General features: G+C 39.9%; 1 protein-coding gene across 2 annotated transcripts in view; it reads right to left on the minus strand.

The window, feature by feature from the left end:
- Window positions 1-307: 307 nt before the first annotated feature.
- The window catches only part of ranbp10 (RAN binding protein 10), a 30,102-nt gene continuing 12,673 nt past the window's right edge, over window positions 308-17,736 (minus strand). The window contains exons 3-15 of one of the 2 annotated variants that reach the window (XM_029522285.1): window positions 16,269-16,321; window positions 10,853-11,020; window positions 10,669-10,691; window positions 9,608-9,792; window positions 9,180-9,292; window positions 8,793-8,901; window positions 8,461-8,609; window positions 8,098-8,314; window positions 6,495-6,634; window positions 6,130-6,278; window positions 4,907-5,018; window positions 4,303-4,444; window positions 308-1,103 (exon numbers count right to left, since the gene is read on the minus strand). In XM_029522285.1, the coding sequence (XP_029378145.1) occupies window positions 4,314-4,444; window positions 4,907-5,018; window positions 6,130-6,278; window positions 6,495-6,634; window positions 8,098-8,314; window positions 8,461-8,609; window positions 8,793-8,901; window positions 9,180-9,292; window positions 9,608-9,792; window positions 10,669-10,691; window positions 10,853-11,020; window positions 16,269-16,321 (1,549 nt within the window). In that variant the 3' untranslated portion in view covers window positions 308-1,103; window positions 4,303-4,313. Of the gene's footprint in view, window positions 3,500-4,302; window positions 4,445-4,906; window positions 5,019-6,129; window positions 6,279-6,494; window positions 6,635-8,097; window positions 8,315-8,460; window positions 8,610-8,792; window positions 8,902-9,179; window positions 9,293-9,607; window positions 9,793-10,668; window positions 10,692-10,852; window positions 11,021-16,268; window positions 16,322-17,736 lie in introns of both variants that reach the window. The other variant, XM_029522284.1, reaches the window with a different exon arrangement.

Raw genomic sequence — 17,736 nt, forward strand, 5'->3', positions numbered from 1 at the left:
TATGTTGCATTAACTGTTCATTATTCTGCCTGCAGCAGTTAGCAGTCTCTAATCCACCTTGCCTGTGGGAGGAAAATGATTTTTATTAATAATAATAAATAAAATACAAAAACGCACACAGAATAAACACAGATCAATCAGTGATATGCTTATGGATGTATTTTAATAAAAATAAGTCTGTCAAAATTAAACAGAATACAATATTTCTTCTTTAACATGTTTCCAGTACATAGGCTTTTTTTTTATTATTATTTTTCCTTTTTTTTTTTATATCATTTTAAAGGTTTTAAAAGTCATGCTAAGTAGAGGGTAACTCATCTCACAATAGTTTTTTTTTTTTTTGCTTTCTTTTTTTTTTTTTGCTAAAACTCAAAAGTCAAAATATGAAATTAAATTCATGATAGAAGTCAACTGTGCACAGCTTGTTTGAGATATCTAAATCCATTATCGGGGCCTCTCTAGAAGAAGTCCATGCGGCTTCAGAGGCCCAAGGGCCTGTTTCCAAAAAACAAACAAAGAAACAACCAAAAAAAAAAAAAACTCAAACAGTTCACATCCCCCTTTTCCTTAAAACAAACACTGATCACATCAGTGGCTATGTCTATGCAGGGAGTAGAGGAAGGGTGCATGGTAACAGTGCTGAGACTCAGCCCAGGCTCAAACACAAAGGACAGCTGGGAGACTTGTTCCCTACAGGTATGCAACAGAGGTTGTCTTTCACATACAGGTGTTTGTGTGTAACATAAGTCCTTTACAGCTGTAGAAGCGATGTCAAGTGTATACTGTATGTGTAGTTATTAGAATAGTTCCTATTATAGCAGAAAGTGTGTTCATTAAATAAACAACAAAAAAAATAAAAAATAAACACAGCTTGGTATAAAGTTTGACCACATACCTCGTAGTAAACCCCACACTGCATACACATACCTCAGTAAGCTATTACGTGTATGTTTTTCTCTACCGTAGATGGGAATTCTTTCATGAATGGAAATATACAGTTCAGGGTGGATCCATCAGCCATTTCTCAGGTCAAACAAAGCAGCCGGACTGACAGTTTGTCCCAATACAACATTCAGCCATTGTTATTTGGTAGAAAGTAGGTCCTGTGTAAAAAAAAACAAAACAAAACAAAACAAAAAAAAAAGTAAAATGTTTTAGATAAAGGGAACGGAGCAAATCTTTTTTTTTTTTTTTTTAAATCAAAACCTGATTCCACTAAAGATTAACAGTGAAAAAAGGGGTGCAGTGGAGTCAGAGTAATAATGAAACATAATCAGTTCCGACACAAGACAGAAAACAGATAATGATGATTCTGCTTATCAGTGAAATAAAAAAAAAAAAAAAAATCATATTTATGTATAAAATGCCCAAATTAGATTAAAGCTTCTAAAAGAGGAACCATCATGCCCAATACTAAATAAATAAACACAATTTTATTTGGAATTATTCAATAATTTCTCAAAACTAAACTAAAAAAAACATGTTAATTTCCAGCCGGATAGTCTGAGCAAACAACATCATCCGCAGTGTTTATCTTTGCCAAAACACAAAAAAAGATATGTTTACATTGTTCACAAAGTTGCGTGAACATTTTCAGAATTACAGCACAGCCAAGTTAACCCTGATTAGTCGATCCTCAGCTTGATGCTGCAGATAGTTTGCCCCCTTGGTAGGTAGGAGGTGATAAATAATGAAAATAAAAAAGACTTTGTTTATGAGAAGCAGAAACTGGTTGGATGACTCTTAATTATTAGCTGGTAAAAAGGAACAAGCTGGCTAAAATTCAGTTAGCAGTTTGTTTGCCTGCCAAGAAAAACTGGAGAATAAGAAGTGAGAGTGTGAGTGACACTTTTATAACAACATTTTTATTTTATTTGATGCTTAAGTTATTTAATATTGAACAGTTTGGCCCCTGAGATTGACGAGCCGTTCACAAAAGAAGCTGGAACTGTAATTTATGTCCTCTGCTGTGTTTTTGTTACTGCTGTGAAAAATCTAAAATCCAAACTCCTGTACAGAAGAAATGCGATGACTTTTTTTGTTAATCTCATGGTGGCCAGCAGCAAACATGAACAATAAGAAGATCTTTCCCTTCTACCTTTTCATAAAAGGCAAAAAACATTCGGGGTCAAACTTTTCTTGTCTTTTTGGGCTGAACACTGAATAAATTGATTTGTCTCTCCATCCACCGGCAGAGAGAACAGCCAGGTTTTTGGTGGTTAGAGAAAATGCTTGTGGTTTGAAATCAAAAAGAAAGTCTGTGATTTAATTATCACAAAGTGCTCCGTAAAATTAAAAAACCTTCCTGTTTGGCAAATGACTTCTCCTCTTTATTTGAAATTCTAATTGCAACAGCAGGCCAGACTGTGGATGATAGAGTGGATTGACTTTTAGCCATACACACTTTGCTTGTTAGTCTGCCTTTGACACCGATTTCCTCTATGCTGGGCCATCTAAAAAAATATCACCGACTGGTCGACGGTGGTATTCACAGCAGAATTAAGGCTTCAACACTTTCACTATTCCAATTTAATCACTTGCCATCACCTTTACCCCCCCACCTGGTTACCGGCGTTTCCAGCTACAAAGCTGCTACACTTATGTTCCAGGTGATGTTTTTTTTTTTTTTTTTTTTCCGGAGGGCTCCTCTTATTTGGCTGCTAACCTGTTAGCTTTCATTATTTTCATTGTTAATAAGACTATATGACCATTAGAGGTAATGGCAAAGAAAACAAACAAGCAAAAAAAAAAATTAAAAACAGTCACAATTCTTTCTTTTATTCTTAACTTTTTTTTTTTTACATTTTGCCCATGTTGTATCAGCGTTAGTGTTTCATACTGTACCAGAGCTAAAGATCTGCTCCACACAGTCTGAGGTGTTTCCATACTGACGACCTGCTCGCTCCCCCACTTCAAAACATCAATGCACCTCCGCATGGATATTTCAGGGGCATAAAGGACTACACGGTTTGTTTCAAAGAGTCTGTCTGTCCTCTAAATCTTATTCAAGATGATGTCATCTGCCCTAGGTTCTCTTACGTCTGATTTACAGTCGTGGGGGTCACTGTGGCAACCAGGTGTGGATATTGCGGTCTGTGATATGGTGATCAATAACAACAACAACAATGTGAGTAAAAATACTGATTGTAGGGAATCAAAATCCACCCATTAGAACAGAAGAAAAAAAATAAAAATAAAAAGGGGAATTACAATTTGTTTTTTTCCAGGATGAGCACAACAAACTGACAAAAAAGAACTTAAAAAAAGGCTAGATAAACAGAATAATAATTAATTATCTTTAAATAGTGTCACACGTTTTTTATTTGATAATACTAAATTAAAAGGAAGCTTTCTTCTCGCTCTCCTCCAATCTTCTGCCTTTGCCGCTGACCTGGTCTGACGGACAGCCAAACACACCAATCACACGCATGCTCTTTCCTCCGTCGCCATGACAACTACCTGCTGGACATGCCTTCTCTCAGTGCTACTTAACATTAACCTGTGGAGAGATAGGTAGTCATCTAAGCATGCTGGTGATTGACTGGCAGGATTAAAAACAGCTTGCTTTTATTTTTATTTTTTTTTTCTTTTCTTCTGTCTCGTCTTGACATCATCTGTTTTACTCATGTATGCACAGAGTGAGCAGTAATATTTGAGGAGGTGAAAAATAATGAATGGGGATGCTGTTGTGTTCCATTAACTTCCATTCAGGACACCCAGCATTTAAAAATCCCACATGTAATTAAAAGCATGAAAGCTTTTGAAATGATTTAATGATAAGACTTAACTCACCATGCACAAACATTGAGTAAGCCATTATTATTTGTTGCTATGGTTACTTCTAAATATGTTGGGGCTATCGTGAGCACTGATTCAGAGCTGTGATCACAATGCTGCGCCTCTTCTGACAAACTTATCATTATAATGAACCTCCTGACCGTTTTCCATTGCACATTCACTGTAAATCAACACCTGTCAACTTAAAGCCAACCACTGGCACATGAGAGTCTATATTTAGCATTTAATAGTTGTTTAATGTAGAGAATTTATTGGGAAAAAGTACTACCTATGGAAATATATATAATATATATAATATACTAAACTAAACTAAATTTAGATGAAGGTATTATTATAAGATAAACTATTGGTGAATGATTCATGCAGCAGTTTTGAATCAGGTCTTATGTGCATGAAGCTCCTTTTGTACTATAGACCTTAATAACAAAACAGACGCCAGTTAATCAGATCCACGTTTTGTCCATATCCAAAGTGCAAATAGTTTGAAGATCAGAATTCACTCACCTGGACCGGGGCTAGTGCAAAAAGTTGTCTACTCTGGCGAAGGAGCAGGAACCAGACCGGACTCGGGCCATGAGCTGAACACACTCTGTGGCCTGACCCAGTGCTAACATCAGCGGAGGCTGCTTAGGCAGATTTTGAGACTCTAAAGCACAAAATCAGGAGGCAGGTATGTCATATATTAGACATTTTCTCACTATGAATTCTTAAAAAGAGGTTCGTTTTCCTTCAAATTTTTTATTTTATTTGTATCAAGGCATCAGCACGTCTGAGTTAAAATTTTATATGTGAAGGAAACATCCTCTGGTGTTTCTGCTTTTCTCTGCTATTGTCATGGGACCACACTGATGTTTAAGTTTACACTGAACATATTTGTTCAGCAGGGAAATCAACAGAGATATTGCAGATTTCTTCTATGTGCGTGTGTTTATATTCTCCTCATGCAACGTGTCATGCAACAAACAACTGTACCATCACATTCATGCTGAAGATAGTAGACGATTTCAAAGGTGAGACATCAGCCTCAGCTGGAGGCAGACAGAAAGTCTCGTATTGAATTTGAAGACATGTTTGTCACACACAGTGTGTGTCTGTTTGTAGTCTTTACCCAGTATGGCGCTATTGAGAGCGGAGCAGAGTGATTCTCTCTGTGTGGGATCTAACTGCTGGCCAACGGGACAGTTCCACGGGTCTGAGTACGCTAACAGGCTGAAGGCATCCTACACAGACAGAAAGAGAGACAACAACATGAATACAACACCTCAGTGCCTCCATTCCCAGTTCCCACGATCTATGTTTGTTAACTGTGTGTGAAAACTGGATGTTAATGTCTGCTAAGTATCAATGAGAAACACATCCACTTATCACTGCTGCATGTTTTGTGGCCCAGTGTTTTCATTTTTCAGCTCTACACAGTTTGTATATGTGAGTCACACAAACACACACTGACTTCACATTTTCAGCACCAAACAGCAGAGACCGGGAGCCTGGTGTGTAAAACCAACAGATATGTAGATAAATGACTCAAACAATGTTTGCACACAAGACGAGAGGCACCCATAGTTACTCTTTTCATCCAAATCGTAAAAGCATTTGCATAAGTCTGTTGGACTGAATCAGGAGGGTTAGGATTGAGAAATTTGGATTTTACATTGACAAGTCTAGTCATCGATCTCACTATTAACCATGAATGGATAAAGATACTCCTTAATTCAGTTTACAAACAAAAACACTGATCTGTCTGTGCACACAAGTTATCAGACATGGCACAAGAGGGAATCACAAGAAAGAATCACAATTCACTGATTGCTGTTCGATGGCTGATGGCTGAACACAACCATATATCTGACAAAATGCACTATACCTTATTCAGGAGGACAGTCTGACTTCCATGGGATGATAACGCTGCTGTCCACTATATCTGTCTCTTGGTTTGGAGTCTGTCTGCCCCCTGGTGGTTACTAAACTAAATGCTGCTCATATTCAAAATGCAGCTTGTGTTTTCATGAGTCTAGTGTGTTGTATAAAATTGTGATGATGGATGGCGATTAGAAAACATCATTATAAAGTAGTTTTGTATTGTTTTGCCTGGCACGTTGTTGCTGTCAGACTGGCTGCTTATAAGGCCCAACTGGAACTGGTCCACTTGTTCTAAGGTAGTTGAGACCGCTTCATTACCCTAAATGAAATATCTGTCCACTTCTTGCAGCAAAAGCAGAACACCATGACTGGCATTTTAACAGAAGAAACATCTTCAGCCAAGCTATGGTATGTCATCATGTTCTGTTGTAGCACAGCTGTTTGTTTTGACATCCAGTTATGAGTGTGTACCTGCAACATCTTCTTGTGCGTGGCGTTCTTGCCATACTCGCGGCACAGCTGTTCGTTGAGCGCTTGCAGCTCCCGTCCAAACTGGATCATTCTCTCTGTGGCTGCCTGGTTTCCTCCACAAAGCTGTTTGCCATTACTACAACCCTCATCTGCCAACAACAGACGAACACACGTACACACATACATACATGGTTACAATGTGGACGTGCTGCAAAAACCTCCAGGGGAAAGCCAGACAAAATAAATATGGAAAGGGTGAGAAATACAAGAAAGCACAGATAGATGAATCGAGTGAAGGGAAAAGCAAATAAATGACAGGAATATGTAAAGTTGATGTCTATGTTTGTGTTTATGCATATGTGTACCTGTGACCCCGTTGCCAATGCTGTTGTCGTCTGGCTGAAGGATCTCTTCATGTTTGTATGTCCCATTAACGATGCGCGCTGAGGAGCCCTCGACAACCCCGTTTGTATAGTGCTCTGCTTCAATCTCCATCTCACTGTCACTTCACACACACATACAGATAAAGAGATGATGACACATAGAAACAGAAACCATGAAGTGTAAAAAAAAATGTACACTTAAAAGCTCCAGGTATCTTTGCCATCAGTGCATTTTATCAAAACCTTTTCTCACGGGCTATTAAATTTATTCGTCATTTGCTTAAACATCAAGCCAAGTGTTAAAATTAATTACATCAGTGGCTGGCAAATTTGACAGTTTTGTGTATTTGTGTTTCACTTTATATTACAAGTACTGTATCTATACAACATTAAAGGGGAAGCTGTTGTTATAGTGACAGGTCTTATTGTAAACTATATTGAACTGTATTTATATAAACCCTCACATCCATAATGCCATTGAGTAAGTTCTGTAATTATAATACTGTAACAGTAACAGGATTAATCCCCTCTGGACTCTTAATCCTGGAGTTTTGCAAAACCAAAAATCCTATCAGAGCTGAGGTGGTGAGAAATCAATATGTTGCTTGTTTTAAATTGAGTTTTGCTTGTATTCTATGTTGAGTTTGTTGCGTCTTTGAGTACCTGTAAAAGTGTGTGTCAAATAAATTTCATTATTATTATAAATATTATTATATTAAAACATATTAGATAATATTATTATATTATTATACTCAAAAACCTGAAAGTCATTTAACCAAATAATAAGGTCAGTAAAGTGCGAACAGTTAGACTCACCTGCTGCGGAGGAGCTATTTCATTAGTTTGCTAGTTTATTATTATTATTATTTATTCTTTTTTGTGTTTGTTGTGGAAGGACTATGGTCACTAGGCAGCAGATCAGGCAGTGCGGGAAGTACAGAGTCAGAGTCAGAAATGCTTTATTAATCCCTAGAGGAAAACTCTGCTGTTTGGTAATTTATAGTGTATTTAATAGTTAAAGGAGCTGTAAAGTCTGATGGCGGTAGGAATTATTTCTTTTCTGTATATTTCTGTCTGTCATCATAGCTGGATTATCTGTCCACTGCTGTGGGTTCTCTGATAATATAGGGTGTCATGAAGTGGACAGTCCAAGTATTTTAAGATGGTTTGTGCCTTCCTCTGTGTGTCTCGCTCCACCAGAGGCCCCACAGAGTCTAATCTGGATCCAGTCACAGAACCAGCTCTTTCAAAGAGTTTGTCCAGGCTTCTTGAATCTTTATGCTCCCCTCCTGAGCAGACTGCAGCATCTTTCTGCAGATAGCAGAGCTCTAAGAAAAAGAGGTGGCTCTGCACCTTTTTGTAGAGTGCTAGCCAGGTGTAGAGGTCAGGCAATGCACCAGAAAGGGAAAATGTTTTTTCCAGCAGGGCAGAACAAAGCAGCACGCTTTAAATGTGTGTTTGCTGTGTACAATGCTGGAAATAAATCCAGAACTGCCAGAACTCCGATCCACACCTAATGCCCCAGAGTAACAAGGTCTCGGTTTAATCCAGCCTGCTGTTAGACCCACTGACGGGCACTTCTCACCTGGTTTCCTGGGTGCTGTTGGCACTGTGCGGCTGGCTCTTGGTGGAATCAGAAGAGTTTGACTCAGAGTAGTTGACGGAGGAAGGGGAGGAAGAGGTGGAGGAGGAGGCAGAGGAGGGCGCGCTGGGATATTTGACACTGCTGCTGCCAGTGACACTGTGGTTCTTTGACTTGTTGGGAGGAGTCAGCCCATTACTGCAGGTAGGGCTGTCTGCTCCTGGGTAATGGTGATGGTGGTAGATGATGATAATGGTTGAAATGGACAACATGAAAATAAGAATCATTTCTTTTAGCAACAACAAAAAAAAACCAAAACAAAACCAAACAAAACTCTTCAGTTTGTGCATTATGGTGCATGCTTACCTCCAGTGTGCAGGTGTGTGTTGCTGGCTCCGTGGCGGGGGCTAAGGTTGGGTGAGCCGGGGTAACTGTCCTGGGACTTGGGAGAACGAATTGTCAAGCAGCGAACCTCACTGTCTGTACCGTTCACCATCTCCACAAATTGACGACACCTGAGGCAAAGAACACACTGGTGTTTATGGTAATTACTGGGAGATTATTGAAGATGACGGTACAACAGGTTTATCAAAACATTTTCCACACGTTGTAGTTAGAAATTTAAACCTTGTGTTTCCAGACGATTTATTATTGCAGCAGCTGATCTTAACCTTTAACACAAAGCCACGCTGACTTACTTCAACATGAATAGTAGGTTGGGGTTGTGCTCTAACAGGCCTGGATAAAGCTGCTGAGTAGCTTCTATGGCTTCGCCCACCCGACCTGCAAGCACCAGCTTCTGTATTCCTATTACACAAAAGAAACAAGATGCTATTTACAGTACATCAATCAAAAAGCTTGAAGCTTTCACAGCACACATTTAACAGAGGCCAGTGCATCATTCATGGAGACCACAGGTCACCGGGGACAAGCAATACCTAGAATATCTAAGTCTGGACTTGGTTTGTTTGTAGTTGACTATGACAACATGAAGTCCAGAACTTCCTTTGGTGCAGTAAATTGAAGTAATACAGAATGTTATATCTGGATGAAGTCAAGTTTTTGTGGCTTTTTTCTTCACTCACTCTGCCTGTTCTTTATAGATGTCTGGTCCTCTTGTATCATGGTCTCTGTTGCTCTGGCGAAGGCTGTTGCGGTGGCACAGTACCCATGGTGCACCAGGTAACTGGACACCATACTACAGACAGAACATTAAGGAAAAGCTGAGTTGCAAAATCAGGGTGTGGTGTTTAAAGGACATGCAGGCAGGGAGTGTGTAATAAAAGAGCATAACAGAGAATGTAGGACCTGGTGTTTCTGATCTTGTCCTATAAAACTAAGGCTAACCAGCGGTTTGCTGCCTTTGTGTATGGTGCTAAACATTTTTAATTGTGATTTTCTACACTACCCTGTAGTCCACACACAACCTTTTCCACACTTGGTTCCAGACCAGCAAGAAAACATATGCATGTAGGAGGTGGGGGTTGTTACGGGGACTGGTTATAAACCTTACTTCTGCAAGACGGCCTGCCATTCTCCCAGTCTTTCTCCGATGGGGAAGCGAGCGATCATGCCATGGATCTTGGCCCGCCATTCACTCATGTAGTCCTCGATGTCAAAGACAAACGGCTGCTGGCCGAAGTTGGCGTCTACGATCTCACCTGGGGTCTGAAGCCCCACAGTGGGGTACAGATTGGGCTGGTAGATATTAAAGACAGAATAATTGAGTTTAAAAATGTCACATTCTTTATTAAATGGAAAATAGATTGGAAGGTATACAGAGAGATGGATTGCAAGGAATTTCATTTATCCTGTGGAAAATTCAGGCCTCTAACCCTACTCTAACCCTACTCCTAGTAAGTGCAAATAATTGATTCAAAAGCATGAAAACAATTGAGACTTTTGTAAGGAGACCTTGAGATATGTCTGGTGAAGTTCCTGTTGAATGGTAGAAAAGGCTGGCTAACTTGTTACTAGGCTGCCTTTAGACTGTAATGCTGATGCTAATTGGGTATCTGTTGGCATGTGCAGAACCTGCCAACAGAGCATGAAATTAACCAGCGCCAGGCTGAACGCTGTTTCGGTTTGACAGACGTTGGTAACTCCATCTACTCCGGTAGACACTGTGGTCTGCAGCCAACTGAGGTTTTCACTCCCTGTTCTATTTTTACGACCAATTTGGTTGGCAAAACTGTTTAAATGCTTCCTTTTTTTTTTAGGGAAATATTTTAGTTACTGTGGCTTGTGGACAAAAAAATAGTTTCCAAGCCAAGTTTTAAGAAAAGTTGCAATTAGATATGGACCCACATGGCTGATATCCAGTTATTCAGTTTGTCAGCCTGTACAGTTAGAGGAAACTGATAAGGATGATATGGATTTGGTATCATAATGATGGCATTATGAGCAGGACATTGTGTTACTTATCAACTTTCTTCAAGAACAAATTGTATATATTCCCTAAGCATTTTGTCTAAAAAACAAGCAAGAAGGGGGCCCCATTAAAAGTATTTTTATGGTCATCAAATGACTTCAGAGTCAAAACTGAGATCAGATAAATGACTAATGGATACTTACAGGAAGGTCTGTGAAAGCTACACCTAAAAGAAAAATAGGAAAAACCGTTACAGTTAAATATAAATACACTGCAGCTCAGTGAACTGAACAAAAGTATCCAAACAATTTGAAATTCAGTAGCTCCACATACTGATATTTAAATAGCATAAACACATTTATATGAATAAACATCATATTCGCCAACCTAAACTGATGCCATTTTTGGTGTAAAAGCAAGTGTTGTTGATGAGGTTGACGCAGCAGCCAATCACATCCCCCGTGGTGAACGTCGGGCCGTATGGTTGGCCGGTCCCAGAAGAGCAGAAGGAGTGGCCGTCGTCTCCATGGTAACCGTACGAGTGCTTGTCCCATCCTAAAAATAGGACAAGGATTAGGATTAATGTTTTACTTTATACTTGACCTCTTATGGGAAAAAAAACAAAAATGTGTAGTGAGTCAAACCCCAGGGACGAACAACACAGCTGAAAGCTGAGAAATCTGCCTGTTGCTTTTTACAGCAGCAAGAACTGTTCGCTCTCAACAGCTGCTTCTGCTAAAGGAAGCGGAGACAGTTACTCACTGACTTCTGCTGGTCAGATTTTCTCAACTGAGCAGCACTGCCTGCGAGGCGTCTCATGAAAATTCACACACACACACACACACTCGCTCTCTTTGGCGTGTGGTGCAGTGCTATGAATGACCAGCAGGAGGACCTGGTCTATGAAAAGAAACTGGTGAGTCACTGCCATCAGGAACAGTGGCACAGGAAGATGAACCAGGAGAGGAGGCGATGACTGGCTAATTAAACTCCCTTATTTCTTTTCTCTGCTGGTTCTGCATGTCAATGCAACCCTGAGCTATTTGTTCAGACAGTTTCTTACTGCAGCTGTAAAGTAAAAGACTCGTTCAGCGAAATGTCTTTTTTATTGGCTCATGCTTTGTTTTACGGCTGATCATTTTGTACAAATATCATTAGACATTTTGAAGAATACATTTAATTAGGTAGAGATTATAAAACAGAAACGTTGTTCAATGGGCATTTTTCACTGCAGATATGATTTGACTTCTCATAGTATTGGTGTTTATGAAAATAATGGGGCCCAGTCAATGCAAATTCAGCTAGTCCCCATGATAAATGACAAATTTTATCCGATCACCACAACTTTACCACAAATTCGACCAATCAGGTTAGTCCTCCCCTGCGTGATAGTGCATCTTAAAGAAAATGAGTAGCCAATAAGAAGGGACAGTTAAAAAGAAATTATACATGTGAGAGTAGACCAATGTGGAGGATTTCATTATGCTGTACTTAAAAGTAAATTGAGGTCAATGTAAAAATGTTCTCTGCATTTGATTTTAATATGCAAATAAAGCACATTTAGTTAGAATTGCTGAAATATTGTGCTTTTTGGGGCTAAGGTTACGAAGAACATTGAAAACATGTATAACAAATTTGTAAAAATCACAAGCTGATTTTATATTTAAAAAAAAAAGCATTAGAATGTCATAACTTTTGCTGCAACTATCACACACACAAAAAAAGGCCTGTGAAATCCTGGAGAGACTGAATATTGTCAACAATAACGCAGCACGCTGATCATCAGGAGCCTGAAACTAAGGCCACCACAAATTTAGGGATCATTTATTTTGTTTTTAAATCTGCGCTTTTTCCTGCTGCTCAATATTTCCCATCAGGAAGGCCAGCTGTTAACTTGATTCCTGGTGTTACCTACAGCAGGGGTTCACAAACTAATTTGTCTTAAGACCTCGTCACAAGATAAAGCCTCAGAGTGGACGTGAAAATTTCTTCTCTCGTTAAAGAAGTACACCAACACAGCAGTCATGTGTTTGTGTGTGTGTGTTTGACAATTTCATATTGACAACAAGAATACAGTAAGTTACTGGAAGATTAATAGTTAAAAAACAAGGCCACCATAAATCCACAAATGGATTATGTCTGGATTAAAGAAACAAGATGTAACATGCTGATTAGATTTTTTTTTTATGTCTTTTTACTGAAAAGAGAGCCAGGTCAGCTGCTTTCCTCTGTTTCCAGCATTTATTTCAGCTCATCATGAGATCACACCAGCTGTGATGCCCATAAAGATGTTCACCTCAACCCAGCAGTACTGTCTCATTACTACAGAGCTATATAAGCTATTACTCCACTGCTCGGTGCTTATTACATTTGATTTTGATCAGCTACGTGTATTTTATAACTTTATAAACTTGAATTTATTTTAAAAATTCTGATAAATAAATCAAAGACTATTCTTAGTTGTCAAGAAAAACAAGATTTTTTTAAATTCTTACGACAAACATATTGCTACTGGAGAAAATTTCAATTACTTCAATAAAACCAAACTTGCTGATTGATATCGCAGTTTTGTTTTGTTTTTTGTTTTTTTTATATCCAACCATTTCATTTATTTTACTAGACAATATGGGAACAGGTTCTGTGATCTGCAAGAAGACTCCTTCAGAGTGACAGGAAACAACCACAAAGACCGAAGTTCAGTTATTTGAGTGGTCGTCTTCTACATGAATACAGTTTGTGTGGGAAATGCTCATCACGTGGCAGAAAAAGGTGCCGAACCTCAACTTGCTACCGATCTGTCACTGTCTCTCGTCAATCACAGCCTGTCTGTCGTTGCCAGAAAGCAAAGCAGGGTTAGTGAAAGTAGGCCGTGGGTGAGCTGAGATATTAGATACATACTCGCGTATTATCTGAGAAGATTGAAAAAAATAAATACAAAAAATATTCGCCCAAAGAGAAACGTATGGATTTGTGGTTGCATTTGTTTCTATTTCAAGTGCAATTGTGTATTTCTCTTAACCTGAACACGTAACGTTATTGCACTCTCCATCCATCCCGTTGTGTATGTACTTCTGTGTGTGTGTGTTGAGGTATTAGATTAATCTGCTGACAGGGATATCGCCTCTAAAGCCAGGCTCACTGCTCCAACATGCTAATGAAATGGGCAGGCCTCCACAGCAGGATCAGACACAGAGGTCAGCAGTGGAGAACAATATACTATTAAGGGACACACAAATGTACACAAACATCTCACCGACACGCGCATTATGTGAGAAAATGGTCATACAAGTGTACACAAGTGCCAAAACCTGTCGCACAGGGGGAATGGGGACAAACTCAAACAAATACACTAAGAGATGCATCAGTCAGTCCAGGTCACACAACGATAAATCCACAGAGTTTGGAACAAACACACACTGGCACACAAACACACTGAGTCAGTCAGAGTTAAGGCAATCAACAGTAATCTGTCTACCAGGGCTACAGACCATCTGTGGTGGAATCCTAGCAACCGAAAATATTTTCATAACTTATGTGCGAGTAGGTTCGAAAAACATGTCTGTCCACACAAAAGTGTTCCATGCTGTTCCACCATTTGTGTAACATTTGACACATGTGAATCAAGAAGAGAAGGGGCGGGGTGGGGGGTGTCCATGATCTTTGTGTATGTGTATGTATGTGTGTGGACCTAGAGTCTGCTGAACTGGCTGCCCCGGTGTGTCCACAGCATTCCACAAACCTCGGTCACTGGTCAGATCTTGAATGGTCAATAAGCAGGCGACACGGCCCACGACAGGCCTGGAAAAGCCACAATGTGATTGGTCAGGGCAGAGCAGTGGTGTGATTGGAGGCAAGGGGTAACAGGGGCTTTACTCAGGCTCTCAGCTGCTACACGGCTAATACACTTCCTCCTATGTCATCAGAGATTGCTGAACCATTCACAGATGTCATTGTGTGCTCGTTGAGCGTGTGAATGGAAATTGTAGGCCCGGTGTTGAGTGCACGAGAAGATTGGCGAAGTCAAAACAGAGAGAATATTGAGGGGAGGGGGGAAAAAAAAAAAACTAGACCCAGACTCAGGGTGTCCATCTGCATTGACCGGTTGGGTTGAGCATTTTTATTTATTTATTTATTTTTTTGTTATTTCATAATTGATGGCGATGTTTTGTTAAATTCATGAAATAAAACAGATTTCACACATCAAAGTATATTCACTCAGTTAAACTCCACCTATGGTGGAGGAGGTTTGTCAGAGAAAAAAAAATGTAACCCTAATGATGTCAGAGTTTCAGTTAAGTATAAGACTAGAAATTTCTACAAGATTACCTCACGTGCTGGGTTATGAGGTCTGATACCTGCAGTTTACCACACAGGGGGAACCATGAAAGACTACTGAGTTGCATTATGGGAAAGATACTAACGATGTATTTTCCTGTTACTTTATTACCACCAATGGTGCCACAGAGCAATGTTTTTACATGTGGGTTTCATTTATATTGTCCACACACACTTGTGTTTGTGAAACAGCACCACTCAAACTAGGGATGTTAGTGCTGACATGTTTTGCATAGTTTTCCACTGTATTTTTACCACATTGTTATAATCAGTCAAGAACCGAATACTAACTTAAACTGACAGGTTATTTTTGGCATAGTTTGTGTGGTGTAATTGGTGACAACACCCTTAGATGTGTGGGAAACACATTCCCGAAAATGCACCATAAACAAAAATGCATATTCATTCAACTGGGTGTGCCCTAAATACAGTACTAAGCAGAAAGTATCACTACAAAGTGAGGAGCAATGCTTGTCGTAAGTCGGATCACTCTGAGGTCAGACTAAAGCTCAAGTCAACATCATCCATCACTGTTCAGTGACATGTCCTGACATGTTCTGACATGTTTTTTCTGCAGCTGTCAGGCTGTCCAGACCAAATCCACAAACTTACCACGTACAATGACGATAGCAAAGCCAGGTGTTGTTATCTCCTCCTGCTTTCATCCCCAAATCTCTTAAATGTTGGTACATGGCCGACAATTTTCACTTATCCACAAACTCCATTTCAAGTCATGTTCTGCGTGCCTTTCATCTACCTTTATATCTTTATCCTTCCTCCTCGAACTTCGAAGATACATCCACAAAACTATCATCCATCTAGACAAATTCTCTGAATAACCCAGTTCCAAAAATATCTATAGAATGAAAATGATGAATCCGTGCTACTAATCAATCCTGTTAACATTGGTGATATAAAAGCTCCCTGTTCTTTCTTAAGTCTTAAGAAAGCCACATTCAAAGCAGTATCAACGCTTGATTGTAACCAGAGCCAATGGGGTCAAAATAACAAATAATTAGAAATGTTAAGATGACAGTTTCAGACAGCCCCTCCAGAGCTGATTATTTGTACTATGCTGCCTTGTGTGTAACTAAAATTTACCGAAAGAGGGAAGCACTGCAGGATGTTGTTCTGCTCAGCTTGCCAATGAACTGTGCCGATCTGCTAAGTGGCTGAAAATCTGGCCCGACCAGCAAGCCAATGCTGGATGTTGCTGTGATGAAATGCGCTCCAGACACGCTGTTCATGTTGAATAACCTTGGGAATCCTTATTGCACCCCATCTTGCAGATTGTTCAAACCACAGACTCCCGTGTGCTCGCTATCTTTGCATCAATATATCCTCACAGCCACCCACCTGTTGTAATATCCTTAAATTAATTTCACCACCAATCTTTCAAGAAAATGTCTATCTGTCCATCACCCCTATATTTTGTGTGCTACAGTGACATAATTCAAATGTTACTCACCAGGCAGCCTGTTCATGTTGACTCCCTGGGCAGACAGACCGATGCCCATGTACCTACACACACGCACACACACACACACGCACGCACAAACAAAGAAAAATTAAATCCTTACACATTGCAGAGCCCCCATCCATATTTAAACATGTCAGTAATCATTAAAAAGTATCAGCCCCCTCTGATTCCTGCAGTAATAACAGATGCTTTGGTCTTGTCTCAGGTTAACTTTGAAGAATATTCCAATAAAGCCCCGGGTGCATGTCAGGCAGAGACAACTTTGAACACACCGTCTTTCATCTCCTTTCATATCCAATATGTGGGAAAAAAAAGTTATTTCAGCATTAAGTGCGTCCAAAGTAAAAAGGCAGCAGGGGATGAAGCTTAGGGGTCATCACATACATCATAAAATCTTGTCACACCAGACTGACTGGCCTGAATCCTTTTCAAGTGAGCAAATGCATGAAGACAAAAGCAAAACACAAACAAACAAACAAACAAACAAACAAAAAGGCTCTTTGCTCAATTGAATGAGCCATCAATATTATCAGATGAACACATCCGGGGTAGCCTCAGCCCACTTTGGCACTTGCTGATGTCATTACTCAAATCCCAGCAGTGAATTTGTGGTGGTGAATGGGAGGATATGGTGGCGAAGACACCAGTACTATGGATCTTTTCAGTTCTTTTTGTGTGTGTGTGTGTGTTTGCATTTGTCCTCATAGCCAACTTTCGATGAGATTTTTGCAATTTTAGTCTTGCAGCTAAATATTTTATTATTTCAGTGCATCTATGTGACCATCACCAGCCCTCCCTGGAAGTTAGTTTGTTGATCTTTCTTGAGTGAAATGACTTTGTGGGGGTGGAGGGCAGAACTACACCTCAGTGAATATAGGTGAGGAACAAAGGAAAGACAAGTTGCAGAGGGATGGACAGGGTGCTGGTAGGAACTTATGCAGTGAAGGATGCTGAGCAGCATTATGAGAGTCCAGAGGATTTCTGTACCAAAGGGTACATAGTGATAGGTTGAAAGATTCATCGATTCCTCATGGTGTGACCCTACATGAGCCAGCTAGTTTAACCACATGTGCATGTGAGCATTGCCTAAATATGAGTGAGACCATCACCAGCAACAAGAGTCGTGTTAGGGGCCCTGACTCCCTGGGCCCACCATCCTGTGTGCGGGAGCACTCGAGAGCCACCATAGCCACACGGTAGGCCATAATCCCCAAAGATCCTGGGGGGTTAGGGTTAGCACCACTGAACTGCCCAAGCCAGCACATGTAGGAGCGGGATGAATTTTTGAAGGGTACCAAAGAGGAAGGACCAGTTAACTTTGTCACTAGAAGCTATTGCTTCTATATAGCTACGCTGCAATATGCTGAGCAAATTAAGGAGCCTTCTGACGTCATTTGTAGAGTGTCAACCTTTGATAAAGCCTGTTTGGTCATTGAAAATTATCAATGAGATTTTT

This window comes from Echeneis naucrates, chromosome 16 (assembly GCF_900963305.1).
Source record: "Echeneis naucrates chromosome 16, fEcheNa1.1, whole genome shotgun sequence".
NCBI lineage: Eukaryota > Metazoa > Chordata > Actinopteri > Carangiformes > Echeneidae > Echeneis > Echeneis naucrates.